Source organism: Eumetopias jubatus, unplaced genomic scaffold, assembly GCF_037043125.1.
Source record: "Eumetopias jubatus isolate StellerSeaLion01/CBP00866 unplaced genomic scaffold, mEumJub1_p1.0 scaffold_15, whole genome shotgun sequence".
NCBI classification, from domain to species: domain Eukaryota; kingdom Metazoa; phylum Chordata; class Mammalia; order Carnivora; family Otariidae; genus Eumetopias; species Eumetopias jubatus.
In genome coordinates, this window is record NW_028274821.1 from 93,528,467 (window position 1) to 93,546,904 (window position 18,438).

Genomic DNA, 18,438 nt, shown 5'->3' on the forward strand with positions numbered 1-18,438 from the left:
GACAGCTATGAACTCTCCATTCTGTGTTTAGGATTTACTGCTGGCAGAGGCAAACAGAGGTTCCTCTCGCAGTTTTTGGTTGGTTAATGGGCCATCAGCCTCCTTCCACCGGCATCAAGATATTTCCATAAATATAACCCATCTGAGGGGAATCTAAGCAGTAAGTGGCTGGGGGTGGCACTGGGCAGGCACTAGAACGTTCCGCCGTTAAGGGGGAACAGGTCAGGGCCGGGCACCCCAGAGTCGCCGCCCCCGCCCCTCCCCTCCCCCTCTGCGTCCCTCCCAGCTCCAAACACAACCGCCCCAGAACGAGCTTCCCCAGAGGAGACAGCAGCCGGTCTGCTCCCCGGACGGTCTCTCCCCGCCGGCCGCTCATCCACGGCCACGGCCACATTCAGGGGGCAAGGCAAGACTATCGAATCCAACGCAAAGTTAAGCAACCACAGAGAACTCTGGGTGAGAGCAGACACAGTGCAGAACACAAGACAGAATTCAAGTACCGAGGCGCACCGGCCGGGTGGCCCCGCCAGCTCACAGTATCCGTCACCCCCCCATCCCTGCTTCTGGACCTTTTGCACTCCGTCCCAGCTGCCTCCTTCAGCACAGCCCATCCGCCGGGGAGGGCGGGTGAGGATGGGGGCCCGGCCGGCTGCCCGCCACGTCCCCTCCGACGGGGTCCAGTCCCTTCTCTCCTCCTCAAAACGGCGCGGGTCTAACTTAGCTCTATAATAGACTACATAGTGTATGCGTATTGCTAATAGTCAAGCTCGGGAATAAAGGTGCAGACATGTCATAAATACTGAGTGGCTTGTCTCTCGGTCTACAGGGTCTGGGTGAGTCAGGATCACGCTCACAGGACAGGAATTAGTCGTCTTGTAAACAGAGGAGGGGGAGGGTCCGGTTTTCTTAATTGGTTTTCCTTGGGAAAAATGATCAGAAGATGCTAAGGCACTCTGGAAGGCCCCTCCGAGCCCAGGCCCGCCGCTGCCCGCCCCGCGGAACATTCAGGACGCGGAGGGAGCGCCCCGGCAGATACAATCATCAGCCATGCCCGTCTGCAAACGCTCCGGACCCACGTCCACCGCGGGACACATTAGTGCAAAACGCTCGGCCTGGCCCGCCCGGGGCACAGGGAGAGCTCAGAACCCATTCACATTGAAGTATTAAAGTTTCACGTATAGCTCTTGCCTTCCTTACCCAGAACAACAAAACAGACGGCGGTTATAAACGATTAAGGGACAGAGGTCACGGGACATTGTGCTGGCCTGAGCAGCAGTCAGGCCTTCTCTGCGTGGGTGCCGCCGCCGCCGGGCCAAGGGCACCCCTTCATGTCCTGGCCTCGGGTCGGGGGCCGCTCCCACTCTGGAGTGGAGGAGAAAGAGAGGGGGAGGGGGAGAGCAAGCGCGCAAGCCCTTCTGCTGACCGCCAGGAGAGGCCAGCCGTCTCCCCGGGGTCCTCAGGGATGGTCAAATTAAAGTGCACGTTGGGGTCAGGGAGGGAAGCTGCAGAGGGGGATGGGGTCAACCCTCCCCATCCTCACCTCCACCCCCCAGTGGCTGCCTGAGGATGCTGGGGGTTGGCCTCTCAGTTCCAAGAGGGTTAGGTCCTGAGTGGCCTGGGGCCCCAGGCTCATGCAGCTCTAAGCCCACCTGGGCCCAGGTCAGGGGAGAAAGAGGCAGGGAAAGAGAGAGGCTCACCCCTAGGCCAGGTGGTTGGTTCGGAGCCCTAGCAGGAGTGCAGTCTCTTCAGGCCCAGACCCCCCTGCCCTCGGGCACAGGGGCTGAGATGAGCTCCCCATGGGCCTGCCCAAGGTCTCCCCACCCCTTCCTGGGAGCCATCAGATCTTTCTGGAGGGCAGGCACATGTTTGGCCCGGCTGGAGGAGGCCTGGAGGCTCCACGCCCAGCCCAGGTCTCCCCCAAAGCCTCTCCACACAGGGTAGCAGTCAGGAGGAACCTGAGCGGAAAGATGCCTAAACACCCCCAAGGTTGCCTGCGGCCGGGGGAGGCTCAGCTTTGTGGGTCACAGGGAGGCTGAGCCACACCTGCTCGGCCCTGTGCACACAGGGGGTCTGGTGGGCTTGCTCTGCACCTGGTCAGGGGAGGCAGAGTGCTGAGGAGGGGGACCAATAGACCCCTTCACGTCCGGGAATGGAGGGGTGTCTGGTCTCCCCAGGACCAGACTGCCTGGGGCTCAGGATGAAGGAAGCCCCCGGGCCAGTGGCCACATGTGCACACAACCCGTGCCCTCGCTCACCAAAAAACAGCAACTGAACTTCAACGTGAGCCTTCCAGCCTCAAACAAGCCAACAATTTCTAGGGCCCCTCCTCACTGCACCCTGCCACACGCATTCCAGAACCTCCACCCTGCTGCTCCCGGGCTCCTCCTGCAAACTGCCCAGCAGCCTGGCCCGTGCCCACCTCCTGCCCGCCTGGCCCCAAGGTTTGCAGCACAATATGGGGGACCCGCCCCAGCCCAGCCTGGCCAAGTGGGGCCCCCAGCCCCTCCTTTGCCACACACCCTGGCTGTGTCTCCCTTGGACCCCCCCCCGCCACCCGGTTCCGAACAGGAGGCGCGTGGGACCTGGGCCAGGGCTGGGCGGGACGCGGTGCACAGATGACCCAGCCCAAAGCATAGCAGGTTGAGGGCAGGGACACCAAATCCTCCCTAATTTTTTGCTCTTTTGGGTCTGAAAGTTTTCAAACCATACATGAAATAGATCTGAATTAAGACAAAAACAAATAAACAAATGTAATCCCAACATGGCTGAGGGCGGTGGGGCTGCACCACAGGACGGCGGGCGGCCAGGTAGAGCTGGCGGGCACTGGGGGCCGTGGAGCTGAAGGGGCCGGGAGGGCCCACGGGCGTGGGGCGGGAGGACGGAGGGGCACGCACCTCTCCCTCCCCTCTGTGGTGCCCACACCGCTGCTCCCGCACACGCTCACACACACGCGCATACTCACACACACGTTCCCGCACCCCACGCACGCGGGGGACCCGGCAGGCCTGAGCCCCGGGTCTCAGGAAGAAGGGAAAACAAGAGGAGTTTGGCCCCTGGCCCCAGAGGAGCAGGCGGGGTCCCCCCGATGAGCAGTGAGTGTTGGGAGACGCGTGCCCCACGCCACAGGGCCCCGGGCACCGGGGGCCGCAGGCTCTCGCCCCTCCCAGAGCGGGGTCAGGGGCCCACAGCCCGGAGACGAACCTCGCAGATATCAAAAGGAGCCCTGGGACCTTCTGCACAACTAGGTCACCAGCGGACTAATCCTTTACAGTATAACGAATGCATTTGTTTCCTTCATAAACTTTAAATACAAGCAGAATAAAAATCACATTTTTGTCAGGCAACAGTAGCAGTCCCGTAGGTAAGTGGCTTGATCACATTTGTTTGTATTAGTAACGCATGCAAGCAGCTTTAGTACCGGTCCCGCGAGGCTCCCGGCGGCTCCTCTACAAGGTCCCCGCGTAGGACGCCTCCTGTCTCCGGGGCGCCGCGGGCGTCTGCGGCCGGCTGGAGCTGGCGCTGCCCTGCTCGAAGGGCGCTGGAGGGCTCTGCGCGGCAGCGGGTGGCGGCGGTTCGGGCGCGGCCACCTCCTGGATGACCGAGCCGGCCCCGTCCGCCTCCTCGCCCGCATCGAAGCTGGGGTTGGCGGCAGCGCTCAGGTCGACGTTCACGGCGTCAGTCCTCAGAGCCACGATGGTGGCGGCGTCGCCCCGCCGCTCGGCGTAGATGCGCTGCTCGAACACCTGCGCCGCGGTGGGCGGGAAGTCAGGGTCGAGGGGCACGCCGGCGGCCGAGGAGCCCATGACTGTGCGGTACATCTCCACACCCTCGGGCAGCATGGACTTGATCTTGGGCAGCCAGCGCTTGCGGACGCGGCGCGCGTTGGTGCACATGTCCGCCGCGATGACGTTCATCTCGCTCTCCTTGAAGCTGGGGGCAAAGTTCTGACAGTACACTGCAAGCAGAGGGCGCGGGGGGGCGGGCGTCAGCGACCCAGGGGCCGGGGCCGGGGCCTCCACACTGCCCTCCACCCTGCTGCCCACCGGCACGGCAGGCCGTGTGGCCACCCAGGTCCTTGCTGGCCTCAGCTTGTAGACCAGTGGTCGTCCCGGGGGCCCTGCCCTGTTCCCTCGGGACAGCCTCTGGCGGGAGCATCCAGGGGAGGAGGGACAGGCAGCATCGGGGCACAGGGCTGTGGGCCTCCCCGCACACTGGCAGGTCCCTGGCCATCTCTGGGCCTCACTTTCTCTGTCCCACCCACCTTGGGTCCCAGGGCCTGCGGAGACAAGCCTGCTCGAGGATGCTGCTCTGACCAGAGGGGCCATCAGGGCAGGGTCCCGAAGTCAGGCAGCCCCGGGCACCTGCCCACTCTGGGGCTCGGGGCCCTCATCAGAGGCTCGTCCTCACAGGCTGGATGAGGAGCACGGCGGGAGCCAGTCCACACCTGTCCTGGGCCCAGCACCCAGCCAGGAGGAAGCGGCAGCAGGGCCCTATCAGCACCCCAGCATCACGAACAGCGCCCCTCCTTCCCCTCCACCAGGAGCCACAGGACCCAGCTCTGCAAGCAGCCTGGGGGCTGGACACAGGTCCCTGGGGCGAGCCCCTCACACCAGCAGCACCGCACACCCCCCGCCTCTTCCCGGCGCCCAGCCAGCACAGCAGCTTTGGGACCGTAATTACCGACCACAAAGGCCCCTCTTTGCTCTAAGACAGAATTAGTCTCACAAGACATGTTTTCCAAGCAAGGAAGGAAGACGGTGTTTTGTGTGCCGACCGCCGTGGGAGGGCCACCCGGGGTGGCCTGGGCCGGACGGCAGGCCCCTCCCCGTCCCGGGGCGGTGGAGGGACTTGGGGGGGGGGGGCGGGGGGCAGCCGTGGGCTGCGGAGATGGACTGGGCTCCGCCCCCACGCACCCAGGAGCGGGAGGCAGAAGTCGGCGAGCAGATGGCAAAGGCTCAAAATAACCTCGAAATGTAAATAAGGGGTTTTGTTCAAAAAGGAAAATTAGATCTATTTCACATATTAAAATAGTTTCGCACGCAGCTGAATCCATCATGCTTGGAAACCTACCAAGAACGTTAACACCTCGAGACCTGGCTCCCGAGAGCTGCTCTTTTCTCTCTCCCTCCCCAGCCCTACAGGGCTGGCATGGCGCCATGGAGAGGCCACCGTCCCCGGCACCTGGGGACCCGGGCAGCCCCTCCAGCCCACCCAGGGGACCCCGGAGCACTCACGTTTCACAGCGTTCAGAACCCGGCTGTCCAGAGGCTTGCGGCTCGGGTCGCTGGTAGAAGAGCGGATGCCAGTGCCACAGCTGTTGGCCAGAGTGTTCCTGGGGGGGGGGGGACGGAGGGGGCAGTGACGCCACTGGCCAGAGGTGCCGCAGGAATGGGATCTGCCCACCCAGCCGCCCCCTGGCACTGCTGTTCATTTCTAGGGGTCAGTAGCACCCTCCAGAGACAGGAGGGAAGCAAAGCCCCTTGGGGACGGGGCTCCTCCGGCCCACCATGAATCAATGTGGCTCTCCGTTTTACAGGGGCCGGGGGGGGGGGTGTCCAGGAGAGCCGGGCCCTGTCTGGGTGGGCGTGCCCCCCACACAGCCTCACAGTCCTCGGGCTGACACCGTGGCAGGACGTCAGGAAGGTGGGGGGCCATGAAGGTGAGGCCGCCGTGAGCTCGTTGCCAGAGGAGACCCTAGAAACTTCCACACCGGCCCAGGGACCCACCTGTCAAAGAACGTGGCGAGCAGCCGCCGCAGCAGGACCTTGTGCTTCACCCCTGCACAGAGGTGGCAGTTCATCAGCTGACCACGCGTGATGTAGACCCCGGAGCCTGTGACCACCAGACAGGAGAGGTTGTGACCCACAACCCAGGGCCATGACCTTCCCAGGGGCCGCTGGCGCCAGAACAGGCGCACTGCAGGCCCGGGGGTGCTGGCAGCATGGGGAGCAGTGCAAGGCCGCCCTGACTGCTAAGTGCAGCACTTGCCCCCGGGCCTGGGACCCCACAGGCTGGGGACCATCGCTCCAGGCTATCCTCGCTGTGCTGAGGCCCTGCCACCTGGAGGAGGCGGCCTGGGTCACATGCCTCAGAGCACCGTCCCCAAATCACCCTTCCAGCCTCAAGGGAATCCCCTGCTCGGCCCTCGGCTTGGGAAACACTTCTCACCTCTCCATCCTTTCCCCAAAACCAAAGCACCTCAGACAGTGCAGGGGAGCTGGGATTAGGGAGGTCACCCGGCCCAGGGTGTGTGGGGGGAGGGCGCAGCCAGCCACAGGGCAGGGGTGTGGTTAGCGAGGGCACGCAGTGCTGTTTACCCCGAAGAAGACTGGCAAGGCTCAGGTACCCAGCACGGCCCGGGAGCACCAAGGCCGGAGCCTACTGAGAACGTGGGGCGGCCTCTGCTGGACCAGACGGCGCCCACGGAAAAAGGAACGGATGCATGCGTGGGACAGTGCCCCCAACTCTGGACAAGAAGACACCAAAGGGCACACACGTGCGGGGTGTCTTCTTCCCTTTAGGCCTTCCCCTAGGACCCCCGTGTCACAGACCCCAGAGTGGATCTTGTTGGGAAAAAAGACAGGGAGGGAGCAGGGTGGAAGGAAGGTGCGCGGAGGTGCTCTGGCCTGGGCGGGCCCTGGCTCGGCGGCCTCGGGGCTCTGGGTGGAGACCACCACTGGGGCGTCAGGTCAGTGCTGTCTGACCGTGCTCGGCCACGGCATGCCAAGTGCCCCTGAGGGCCCCCGTCCGCCCATCTCCTGTCTGCAGAGGCTCCAAGCCAACAGCAGAGCAGGTCACCGTGAGCCACACGGGCTGGACAGGCCTTGTTGTTGGGACTCTGTAACGGGGGCTAGGGCACCGTGGGGCCTGGCCACTTGATGTCCAGCTGTGGGTCGGGCCAGGGAAGGTGGTCAGTCCTCGCCCCTCCCAACCCCAAACCCTGACAGACAGGTGTGCCCCACCCCTCCCAGGCCCGGTTGCTCTCCGGTTAGCTGCAGGGCCAAGCCACCCCTCTCTGCCCTGCTCTGCCGCCGCCCTCTGCGACCTCCCAGCAGAGGGGACGGTCGGGCAGAACCCCACAGTACTGCCCCGGGTGCAGCGGTCAGGAGTACCAAACAGGCCCGGGGGGACCCAGAGGCTCAGAGCGGGTGCATGCCAGCACTGAGGAGGGACGGTGCCCGTGGGTCCTGGCCAGCCCGTTTGGGGCCCCCCGCCGTGGCCACGGGAGGACACTCCTGGAAAGTGGCCCCAGCGCGGGTGACAGCAGCCGCATCTTCCCCGTGAAGAGCCTTAAAGGTCTGCCAGGAGCTGTGAGGCCAAGCGGAGCCCCACGCTGGGAAGAGGAGTCTTTCTGACAAAGGCACGCGGCCCTAACGGGTGCCCTTTGTCTTCACAGAACTCTGTTTCCGACTCCGAGATGCATTTGGAACCTCGGGTGGTTCCCCGTCAACGCTGCCGGGGGGTGGGGGGGCACTGTGGGGGCTGGGGGAGGGGGACCAGCACGCTCTATTCGATGTGGTTTTCTCTGCCACCTAAATTAAAACACAATCGTGATTGCAGCCCCTGCCAATCAGATGCGCGGCCAGCCCAGGGGATTCAATTAAAATGCTAAATTAATTCAATTGAATAACTCCTCTTAATGACACATTCTTCTAAAAGGAAATTAGAGGAAATTTAAGATGTTCTATCTTCTTTTTTTTTTTTTTGACTGATTGGTGATGAGTACATTGTTCACTGCTCCGAAGGAAAAAAAAATGAGGGCATTTGCATACAAGAGATGGGCGGGGAGGGCCCTTCACCTGCTACCAGCTCCAGCTTCTCGCCGGGGTCCCCTTCTGAGTAGAGCTTGGGGTGACAGCGGTACCCGATCTGGCTGATGAGGCTGGCGGGCAGGGCCACGAGGTCACGGCGGATGAGTACACAGGAGCGGCTCTCCAGTGGCACAGGCTCCGGCTTCTCTTGCACTGCGGACACACACCCGATCTGGTCAGGGGCGTTCTCAGGCCGGGCCAGGGCAGGGAGAATGCCCTCCCTGCCCACCCAGGCCCGGGTCAGACACGCTCCATGCCCACTCTCCACAGTGGGCTGGACTGCTCTGTACCTGCCCTCCGTTCTCTCTCCTGGCCCACCTGGTCCTGACCCTGGCAAAGAGGACCAGAGTGAGTAAGCAAACGGAGGAAGGCAGGGAGGGATGCCACAGGACCTGGAAACTAGCTGTGAGGGCCCAGGAGGCTCCCAGGAGGAAGTGTGCACCAGACAGAGGCCTGCAGACAAGGCAGGAACAAGAGTGGCCTGTGCAAGGGGGCTGGGCCCGCGGTCTGACCAGGTGGAGCGGCCCCTCTCCGGACAGAGTGCAGGCTGGGAGCGGAACAGGCCATGTGTATGCGCCCAGCCTGATGGCTCACAGGTGGGGCGCTTCCCCAGAGGGTGCACCGCAGCGCCTGGACGAGACCACTGCATAAACACCTGCCAGCAGCAGAGCCCGGCCCCCCGCCACACCTGCAGCTGCGGGGGGCGGGGGCGGGGCCCCCTCTGACGGCCCTGCGCCACACGGGAACATGAGAGCAGCAGGCTGTGGACATGGAGGTGGCTGCCGCCCCTCTCCCCTCCCCGCCCTGAGGACCCCACCCCTGAGCTGCCCTCCAGGCCCGGCCCGGCCACGGGAACCTGCCTGCTGAGGCTCAGGCTGGGCCAGGGGTCCTGTCCCCTCCGCACTGTGACCCACTGCCCCCTTACGGGTCACAGGAAGACTCAGCTCCTGTGGGCACCGAGGTGGGAGGGGCCGGGCCGGGCTGTGGGACGAGGACCTGGGGAAGCCACATGAGGGCTGCCGCGAAGGGGCTGCGGGAGCGAGGATGGCAAGGAAGGGTCCTGGGCAGACCCCCCACACCCCCAGGCCTCCAGAACCTGGAGCAGCCTCAAGCTCCCGGAGGGGAGTGGTGGGGGCCGCCCAGCCCCTGGGGGGCCGGCCTCCTGGACACCGCGGGCGGGCCTCTCTGGAGAAGGCAGGCGGCTGGGCTCAGTGCGGAGGGGGGCCTGCAGCTCCAGGCAGCCTGCCCCAGACCAGGACACAGGCGAGAGGGCATCGGGCCGCTCTGGGGGTCGGGCGACACCTCCCACCAGGTGTGTGCGGGGCACGCGGGCGGGGGCGGATCGGCGGAGAGCAACAGAGAATCTTCCAAACCTGGAATACCCGGGGGCTCAGGGAGCACAGCAAAAACAACCCGGATGATATTTTAAAACATAATTACCCGCCCCCGCCCCCCACGGCCGGCTGTGATTACACACGCAGACGCACGCCAGCGCGTGGCATTTACATAAAGAGCGCTCACCAGCCGAAGTCACGCCATCCACAACGCGTCCTGCCGTGTTTCTCTCAACAGCAGAACTTGTTTGCGGTCCGCGCGCCTGCCCCCCAGCCCCCCAGCCCGGCTCCCGAGAGCCAGAGACCGGCAGATCCAGAACATCCAAAAGAGCCTCTTCTATTTCTGCTCTGCCGAGCGCCGGATACTGCGCAAGCTAAAAATACCCGAACCCGAGTGGTGGCTCATCTGGAAAGGTGCTCCGAATCCCCTCCCCGCCCCTTCCCCGGGCCCCAAATCTCCTGCCGCCGCCACTGCAGCCCACAGCTGAGCATCAAGTGCTCCTCCTTCCAGGGAGCAGAGGGGATGGCTTACAACCAGGTTCTGGAGACCTGGGAGAGCGTGCGGGGGGTAGGGAGGCCAGGGGGCATGACCCCCCGCCCCGTGCATCCCTGTGGCTTTGGGGCGGGCGTTTGGGCGCCTGGCTGCAGGCGTGCTGGGAGGCCCCTTGGTGGGCTGTGGGCAGGGACATGGCAGGCTGCCCTGCGGATCGCACTGAGGCACCACTGCTCCCTTCCCCATCAACGGCCCCGTTTTTAACCGGCTTCCAGGACTGTGGGCTCCAAATATTTTGGCACCGTGGAATTTGGAGAGAAGCACATGAAAGAGCAATTAGCTATCTGTACCAACAGGTGAGTAATCACTCAGTGCAGGAAAGGTGAGTCACGGTCGAAAGGGCCTCTGCGGAATGATCTGGAACAGTAGCTGATCTGGGCCAAAAGGGAAGCAGCAACCAAGGACAGGCAGTGACCCTCAGATCACGCACAAAGAGAGCTATAACTGGACGCAAGGAGGGACTCTGCGGGGAACTCTGGGCACCAAGAAGGGACCCAAGTGCTCCCTGAGTCGGTGACGCTGCGGGAGTCCAGCCAAGGAAGGATGGGGCCTTCGGAACATCATGATGAGAGAGGTGAGCCCAGCACAGAGGACAGATCCCGCCAGATGCCACTGGTCTGTCCGCAGGGACGGACAGCGGTAGCGGAGGTCCGTGTGTAACGGGACAGAGTCGGGTCAGGAAGACGGAGAGTCCTGGAGGCAGATGAGGGCACGACAGCATAGCAGTGCGAGCATGCTTGACGCCCCTGGACGGCGCCCCCAAAACCAGCTATGGTGGGAAATCCTAGTGGTGTATCTTCCGGTGCAACAGAACTATTCTCTTGAAAGAGACGAATGGCATCCGTGGGAGACGCTGGCCCTCACCCAACGCCACGTGGTCCTCATCTTATAGTCTACACAGTGACGTCTGCCGACTCGATCTCGATACAACTGGGGGGGGAGGACCAACGGAGGGCAGAGCAGGCGAGGCAGGTCTGGCGGGACCCCGGGAGGGTCACTGGCCTCTACTCCTGTACTTTTTCAACCTCCTGTGGCTCACTGACTGAGGAGCTAGAAAAAGCGCTGGGCCCTCTCCCCAAGCAAAACATACCAAGCCCCCAGCCACAGGATGCTGGCGTCACAGGGCCCCAGGAGTAGACTCTGTTCCTGTCCCCAGATGCACTCAGGCGGCACAGGCAGCCCCCACCCTCGGTAGGGAGCCCCCCACTAGTGCGAGTGGCCGCCAGCAGGTGACAGAGCTCCACTGAGGTTGGGCAGGGACGTGGGGGGACAGAGAAGGGTACTCCCACCCTACAAGAGTATACACTGTTAAAACGGCAGATTAAGGAAAGGAGCCCCTTGTCTGTGATTATGTAGGAAAATACAACTTACAACTAAATGGAAAGAAAAATGCTAAATCACACCGTCCACTTCTGACTTACTATAGAATGACTGTAACCAAGCCCGCGAGGTTTGTGCGGGCAAGCAGAGGGACACCCTGTCCACAGCCCAGAGACAGACCCCCCCACACACACGCTCAGCTGCTTTGTGACAAAGGGTCACTCACCACGGTGGGGGAAGGGACAGCTGTTCCAACACGTGGTGCCCAGAAAGGGGTTGTGCGCGGGCAAATCGCAAAAGCAAAACCATAAAACCACCCTCGATCTAAACCTCACACCTTACCCAAAAATGAGTAGAAATGGATCACGGACCTAACATAAGACACAAAAAGCATAAAACTTTTGGAAGAAAATCTCTGTGATCTTGGGTTCAGCTAAAAGCTTAGACACGACCCCAAGAGCATCACCCATGAAAGACTCAACAGGTTAACCGACTTCATGAAAACAAAAACCTCCAGTCTGTGAATGACGGACAGGAGGCCCGCCCCGGACCAGAGGGAGTGGTCCGCAGACCACACATCTGACCCAGGACTTGCCCTGGAAATCTAGCGTGAACTCTCAAAACTCAACAGCAAGAAAATGGACAACTCAGTTTTTAAAATGAGCAAAAGATCTGAACAGACACTTGGCCAGAGAATATACAGATGGCAAATTAGCACATGAAAAGACACTCCACATCATCAGCCATTAGAAAACAGCACATAAAACCGCACAGAGACCCCCACCTCACACCTACAGAGCGGCTGAGCTCGCAGACCCCGGGCACGCTGGGCGGCGCAGGGTGCGGAACGGCTGGGTGCGGGACCCCGGCTGGCGGGTGCGCACGCTGGCCGAGCGGCTTCCCAGGGAGCCGGCGGTCCAATCCAAAGTACTCACCCGGGAGCAAGGAGACACGGAGACGGTCCGCACAGGCCCCGAGCAAGGACGCTCACACCTGCTCTGCTCACACCTGCCCCAGCCTGGAGACAGCCCAATGCCCCGCGGCAGCGGGCGGATATACCGCCGAGCACCTGCAGGGCGAGTCATCCAGAAGGACTGCTGCAGCCGCTGCACCGCGCAGGTGAGTCTCAGACTCGCTGTGGGAGGGAAGGGGCCAATCTCACAGGGTTATGCACTGGGTGACCCCTTCGTAGGACAGGGCCCCAAAGACAGAACTCTGGGGACAGAGAACAGATCAGTGATTGCCAGGGGACGGCGCGGGGGTGGGTGACTGTCGGGAGCAGCACGGCGGCGTGACCGAGCTACTCTGTATGGCAAACACTTGCCATACCACCCCTGTGCCCGGGATGCCCGCCCGCCCTGCCCTGTCCCTTCCTGCTCAGTCCCAGGCGGCCTCCCCTCACAAAGGTCTCACCCTGCTCTGCATCTGCCGGCTCAGCACCAACCAGACCAGCAGCTCTGACAGGGCCACGCCCGTGAAGAGCATCCGTGCCTCCGAACACAGCTGGGTCAGCGTCCGGGGAACAGGGCAGGTGGCAGTTCCTAAAGTCGCACTTGGGCCCGGGGGGGCGGGTGCAGAGCATCAGGGGGCCGGGTGTCATCACCGAGGGCTGTTCTTCTGTGGGGAGACACACGAGTGCCACCAGGGTCCCCACGCCCTCCACTGCGGCACATGATAGCTCAGCCCCGGACAGCACCCAGCACAGCCCCGCGCTGCGGCCCCTCTGGCCCCAGCTCGGAACATCCGAGACCTCCTCTGGACGGCTCCCCGTCCAACTCAGCCTGTCCCAGTCAAACCTGCCACGATGCTGCCTGTCCTCAGACCCCACGGGCTCTGCTGTTTTTGTGTCCAGCACCCGGTCTGGCCCTGGGAGACCCCATGAAGTCCCCAACCAGAGATCCAGCAAACCCAGGGGCCGCTCTCACTGCCAAGCTGACCGTACCCCCCCTGCCTTCCATCCCTCTGTCAGTTCCCAGGGCTCATCCGGCAGCAGCCTCGAGATACAAGCAGCCTCCCCATCCCCCGCACACGACTGGACAGATCACGGCCCGTGACACCAGTGACACTGGTCACCATGAACACCCAGCGGGGCTCTATGTGCCCCGGGAACGTGTTTAGGTAAAGCGCACGCACGCGCTCTGTAGGGAGGACGCCAGGACGCCAGGCCCCTGGGAGACGGTGGGAGGCAGGGGGACGGCTGGGAGAATGGCCTTCCCTAATAGTGAGGACTTCTTATACTGTTTATGATGATGAACATACATTAGCTATACGAAAACAAGTGCGTGTAACTTGTAAGGTACCCCAGAGACGCCTATGCGGCAATGAAGGAGTGGGCCCCCCGCCATTAAGATCAACTCCAGAAGCTGCACAAAAATAAGGTGCTTGACTTTTAGGGCCAGGACCCCCAAGCTGAGCGGGCAGCAGCCGTGGGGCCGGGCAGCAGAGGAACTGGGCCTGGAGTGTGCAGACTTGAGGGGCCACGGCCCAAGAGACTGCCCAGTTTTCCTTCAACTTCCTTCTACCACTAAGCAGCACGTGTGCAGGACCAGATTCAGAAAAACTACCACCAAGAAACTAAAAAAAAAAGTTAAATCAATGGGCTCCTGGGTGGCTCAGTCTTTAAGCGGCTGCCTTCGGCTCAGGTCATGATCCCAGGGTCCTGGGATCGAGCCCCGCATCGGGCTCCCTGCTCCGCGGGAAGCCTGCTTCTCCCTCTCCCACTCCCCCTGCTTGTGTTCCCTCTCTCATTGTCTCTCTCTCTGTCAAATACATAAATACCAAAAAAAAAAAAAAAAAAGTTAAATCGAGAACTTGGCGCCCACGTACGAGATAAACAGATATCAGATTTTGGGGCCCGCGAGGAGGCACCCTGGGGAACCCCAGGCCTTCTGCAGAGACCCAGAACTAGCCATGGCCCGGGAACAGCGCCGAGCCCCTGCGAGCTCCAGGCCCAGGCTTCCAGCAACAGACCATCTTCGGACAGACCATCTTCGCAGTAGCGCTGGTGGGAGCTCCCAGATGTTTTCATACACTGTCCAGCACTCACTAAGAAATTACCAGGAACATGGGGAAAATGAGTGATAAAAAGGCAATTTACAAAAAGACATGGGATCAGACCCACTGACGATCCATCCCGGACAATGGCCACCACCACTGTGAACCGACGGTTCTCGCTACGCACAGGAGATGTAGGGACACGATGGAGAACTTCGCCAGAAAACCAGAATCAGACCCCGGACACGGGGTCGGTGTCAGAGGAGATGAAACAGAGCAGGTGACAAGATTTCCGACCTGGAAGATAATTCAGACTGAAGCAGAGAAAGGGAACGGAACTAGGAGAGTCATGAGAGAGAGTACAAGGGACAGAGAATGTGCGGGAGAGCACGACCCCGTGTCCCAGGAGCCCAGGAGGCGCGGCGGTGCGCACGGGAAGTCATCGTGGCCGAGAGGTCCCAGTGAGGAGGGAGCGGGTGAGCCCCGGAAAACTGTGGAGAAGTCTCAACACAACCCCTGACACGGCCAAGAAGAGCTGGGGGCCCCGAAAACATCCCCAGAACTAAGAGCACGGATGGGAGGCCTAGCAGGTCCCTGAAGGAGACGCGTCCATCAGCATGGATGCTGAAATCCCTAACCCTGGGGAGCGCGGCACACAAACTTACAGTAAGAGAAGGGGAAAGGAACGGAATCAAATGACTGATTAATCAGAAAGAGGAAAAACGGAGAAACACAGCGGATTAGCGGGGACGTATGAGAACTCGTCAGTAAGACGGAGAGGAAACCCAAAGTTGTCAGTAATCACACGAAATGTAACCAGACTGTGCTAAAAAAGACTAAGAAGTTGAAGTCTGTGAATCCTGGCTATAAAACCCAAACCCAAGAGCCCACCTGAAAGAAGAGGACAACGGAAGCTGGAAGCCACACGCAGACACACGGCGTCCGCACCCACAGGACACGCCAGCCAAAGAGCACGTAGACACTCCCAGCAGGTTTTCCAAGGAGACGCCGGGTGGGAAAAGGGCTAATTCAACAGGGAGATGGAAACAAATCTGAAGCAGGGTGCAAGGTGTGCCTTAATTATCGGGACGGTTCATCGAGCTGAACGGTGCAGTCATGTTTTTCGGTGCATATGGAACATGCGCCGGGGCATAAAGTCATTCTCAACAGACTCCAGAGCAACCAGTGCTCTGAACACCCTATGGCCAGGGGCATTTAACCCCGAAGTTATAACAAAGAGACGAGCAGAAAGCCCAGGATGCGTTTGGAAGCTGAGCACCACACCCCCACCGCCTACCCCCCGGGTCAGCTCAGGAACACAGGAGAACGCGCTCTGTGCCGATGACAAGAAGATGCACCGCACACAACGCGGCAGCGCGAACCAGGAAGCATGCGGTCCTACGCGCACACGTTTGAAAAGTCTGAGAAGTCAGTCGTGTAAAGATTTGCCTTAAACACCAGGAAAACAACAGCTAGTGGAACTCAGAAAGTTGAAGCAAACTCAAATGAAAACATACACGAAGATAAAAAATTAAAAAAAAAAATCCCAAAGTTGGTTCTTTGAAAGAAAAAAAAAAAAGGAGAAAGGGCATAAATTAATGGGGTTTAGGACACAGGGCAGGATCCTGCAGGACAGGGGTCGGCGAAGTTTCAGTGTGAAGAGGCCGTCTGGGCCGAACGCGACGTCAGTTACGTATCTTTCCTTATTTTGCTTTTTTTTCTTTAAAAAGATAAATGGCATCCTGGGTCGTGGGCCGCACAGACCACAGGAGGGGCCGGATCTGCCCAGGGCACGGCGTGCCGCCCCGGCTACAGACCTCAAGAGGACCGTAACGGGATGTCAGGAACAAACTCACGCCAATCAGTCAGAGAACTGGACGCAGCCGACAGGCGTCTACGGAAGCGCAGCTTCCAGATGGACGTGGGGAGCAGCAGCGTCACCTGTCAGTCACAGCAAGCATTTCAGAAACAGCCTGTCTTGCACCGAGTCTTCCGGATGGCTCAGAAAAGAGAGAAATTAGAAACAAGCGGGAAAGAATTCTGAGTTCATTTCAGAAGGGAGAGAACCCTGACACAGAGGCGTGAGACGCTACCTGGCGGAGAATTAGAGGGCACGCCCCCTGTGACCTGTGGCCACCCGCGAACCTGACCCGACCTGCGGAGCGCTTACTGTGGCCTCCCGGCCCTGGTTCTGATGTGGGCGTGGGGTGTCTACACTGGCTTCATCAGCGTCCACACTGCATGCACTGCTGCAACGCATCAAACAGGCTTCCGAGCATCGAGGGTGCAGGTCAGGACGAGCGTGCGGGCCACGACCCCGGGGGCCAGGCTCTGACCAGAGCGGGTGGCTCCCCTCGATTCGCCTGCATTCACCTCCTCTGCCCGACACCCCTACCAGGAGTCGGACCCTGGGGAGGGCCTCACACCTCACAACAGTCACCCAAAACAGGGAGGGAGGAACCAGGAAGCCGAATCCAGGGGTTCAATCACAACTGGGCTGAACAAGTGTCTGGTTTTGTCTTGTTTGAATATTCAGAAGAGCAATCTCCATAGTTCAGAAAAGAAGAGCAAAACTATGCGACAGTTTCAATATTTAGAGACAAGGCTTTTGTGAAAATTCAACACTTATGGAAAAAAACAAACAAATGTTCTTAACCTAGGAAAAGAACGTCCTTAATCTCCTAATGTGCGTCACAAATGCCTGGAGCAAATACCCTCCTTGAAGACAAAATATGGAAAGCTCTCCCCGAGTCTGGAGATGAGACAGAAGCTCTGGCCAGGCCAGCCGGGCAGAGAGAAAGCCGCACGGTCAGGGACAGAAATAAAGCCCCGGGGCTAGCAGACACCAAGGCTGCACACAGAGAGAATCCCGAAGAATCTGCAGGCAAACCAGCAGAATAGGTACGTGAGCTGTGGCCAGACTTTTTCTTAAATAACAAATCCAATTTGTTTCTATACAGGAGGAACAACCAACGAAAAGAAAGCAGAAACTTAAATACCACGTAGATTCAAACAAAAAAGGAATTTCTAGGAATTAATCTAACAGATGTGTGGAGAACGACAGGACAGTCCCAAGAAAAACCCAAAAGAGATGTAAATGGGGGGAGGGAAACACCCAGCACCGTCGGGATGTCAGCGCAGCCCAGGCCTGACAGAGGACGGAGTCAACGCAACCCCACCCAGGTCCGGGCAGTTCCTTGTGCGTGACAACTGACAGAACGATTCTAAAAGGCATGTGCATAAAAATGCAAAAAGGAGACAGGCCGGGCAACTCTGAAGAACAGAACCAAAGACAGGGAGCTCACGCGGGCATGCAGGCGGCACACGCTGGCTCAGGGGCACGCGGGGGGGCTCGTGGGGGGGGCATGGCGCGGCCCGGGGGGGCTCGCGCACCACACACACCTCTGGACTACACCACGCGGGCGCGGCACAATGGTGCGGGAAGAGGTGGTCTCCCGATGACACGTGGCAGACCCACTGGGGAGTCAGGTGGGGGAAAAGTCGGCGTTGGGCCCCATATCGCAGCACATTATAAAAAAAAAATACCAACCCCAGACGTACTGCAGATATAAGAGCCTTTCCTACGGAAATGGGAGCGCCAGAGCCCTGTCCGTCAGGAGGAGAACAGGCGTAAGAGGGGAGGCCAGGACGACCCTGGGGCCGAACTGGATTTGGAAACACTGGCCTGAACCCGTGGTTTTTAAATCTGTAAATCCCAGCTCTGACGGCCAGGAGCGTGTAACCGTCAACGCCACCCTGGGAGCAACAGGCAGACGTCACACCTGGACGGCGGGTACACGTGCCACTCCCCACTGAAGGAAGAACGGCCAGGTCCTGCAACATTTGTGGAATAAGACAGTATGAAAGATGCTTTAAAAACTCTCTATGCTAACACTAAATAAACAATAAATGAAGGAGCGAGTGGGGGATGTGGGGAAGCCCTTGCCTGAAGACCGCCAGCAAACACCGGGGGTTTAGGAGCTAGAAATCACCATTTCGCAACCGGCAGGAACCCTCACTGGACGTTAAAACTGCCGGGGGAAAGGTGGGTAACGCACAGTCTCTTCTTGCAAAGGGAAAAGCGCAGCTTTAGCTGGCAGGGGTCACCCGTCACCACCGAGCAGCCGCGCGGTATCAGGCGCCGCCTGACAGGACACACCGGGAGGGACCCAGCGTGGCTTCCTCAGAGTTCCAGCCGAAATGCACAACCCGAGCCCCATCACCAGGCAAAACCCGACAAACCCAAACAGAGGGACATTCTGCAAAACAGCTGAACCGTGCTCTGGAGAAAGGGAAGTGTCACGAAGGACAAAGGGCGAGAGAAACTGTTCCAGACTAAGGAGAGGGCAGAGAATCGCCACAAAATACAGGGTGTGCTTCTGCCCTGAGCCCGGGATCGGGGAAACAGCGTGGCTGTGGAGGACGG

At 60.3% G+C, this 18,438-nt stretch overlaps 1 protein-coding gene across 2 annotated transcripts in view; it reads right to left on the reverse strand.

Moving 5' to 3' along the window:
* Nucleotides 1-272: 272 nt before the first annotated feature.
* Nucleotides 273-18,438, reverse strand: part of NACC2 (NACC family member 2) — a 65,169-nt gene continuing 47,003 nt past the window's right edge. For both annotated transcript variants that reach the window (XM_028094853.2, XM_028094852.2), the window contains exons 3-6: nucleotides 7,800-7,964; nucleotides 5,727-5,832; nucleotides 5,235-5,332; nucleotides 273-3,955 (exon numbers count right to left, since the gene is read on the reverse strand). In XM_028094853.2, coding sequence (XP_027950654.1) covers nucleotides 3,447-3,955; nucleotides 5,235-5,332; nucleotides 5,727-5,832; nucleotides 7,800-7,964 — 878 coding nt within the window. In that variant the 3' untranslated portion in view covers nucleotides 273-3,446. The remainder of the gene's footprint in view (nucleotides 3,956-5,234; nucleotides 5,333-5,726; nucleotides 5,833-7,799; nucleotides 7,965-18,438) is intronic.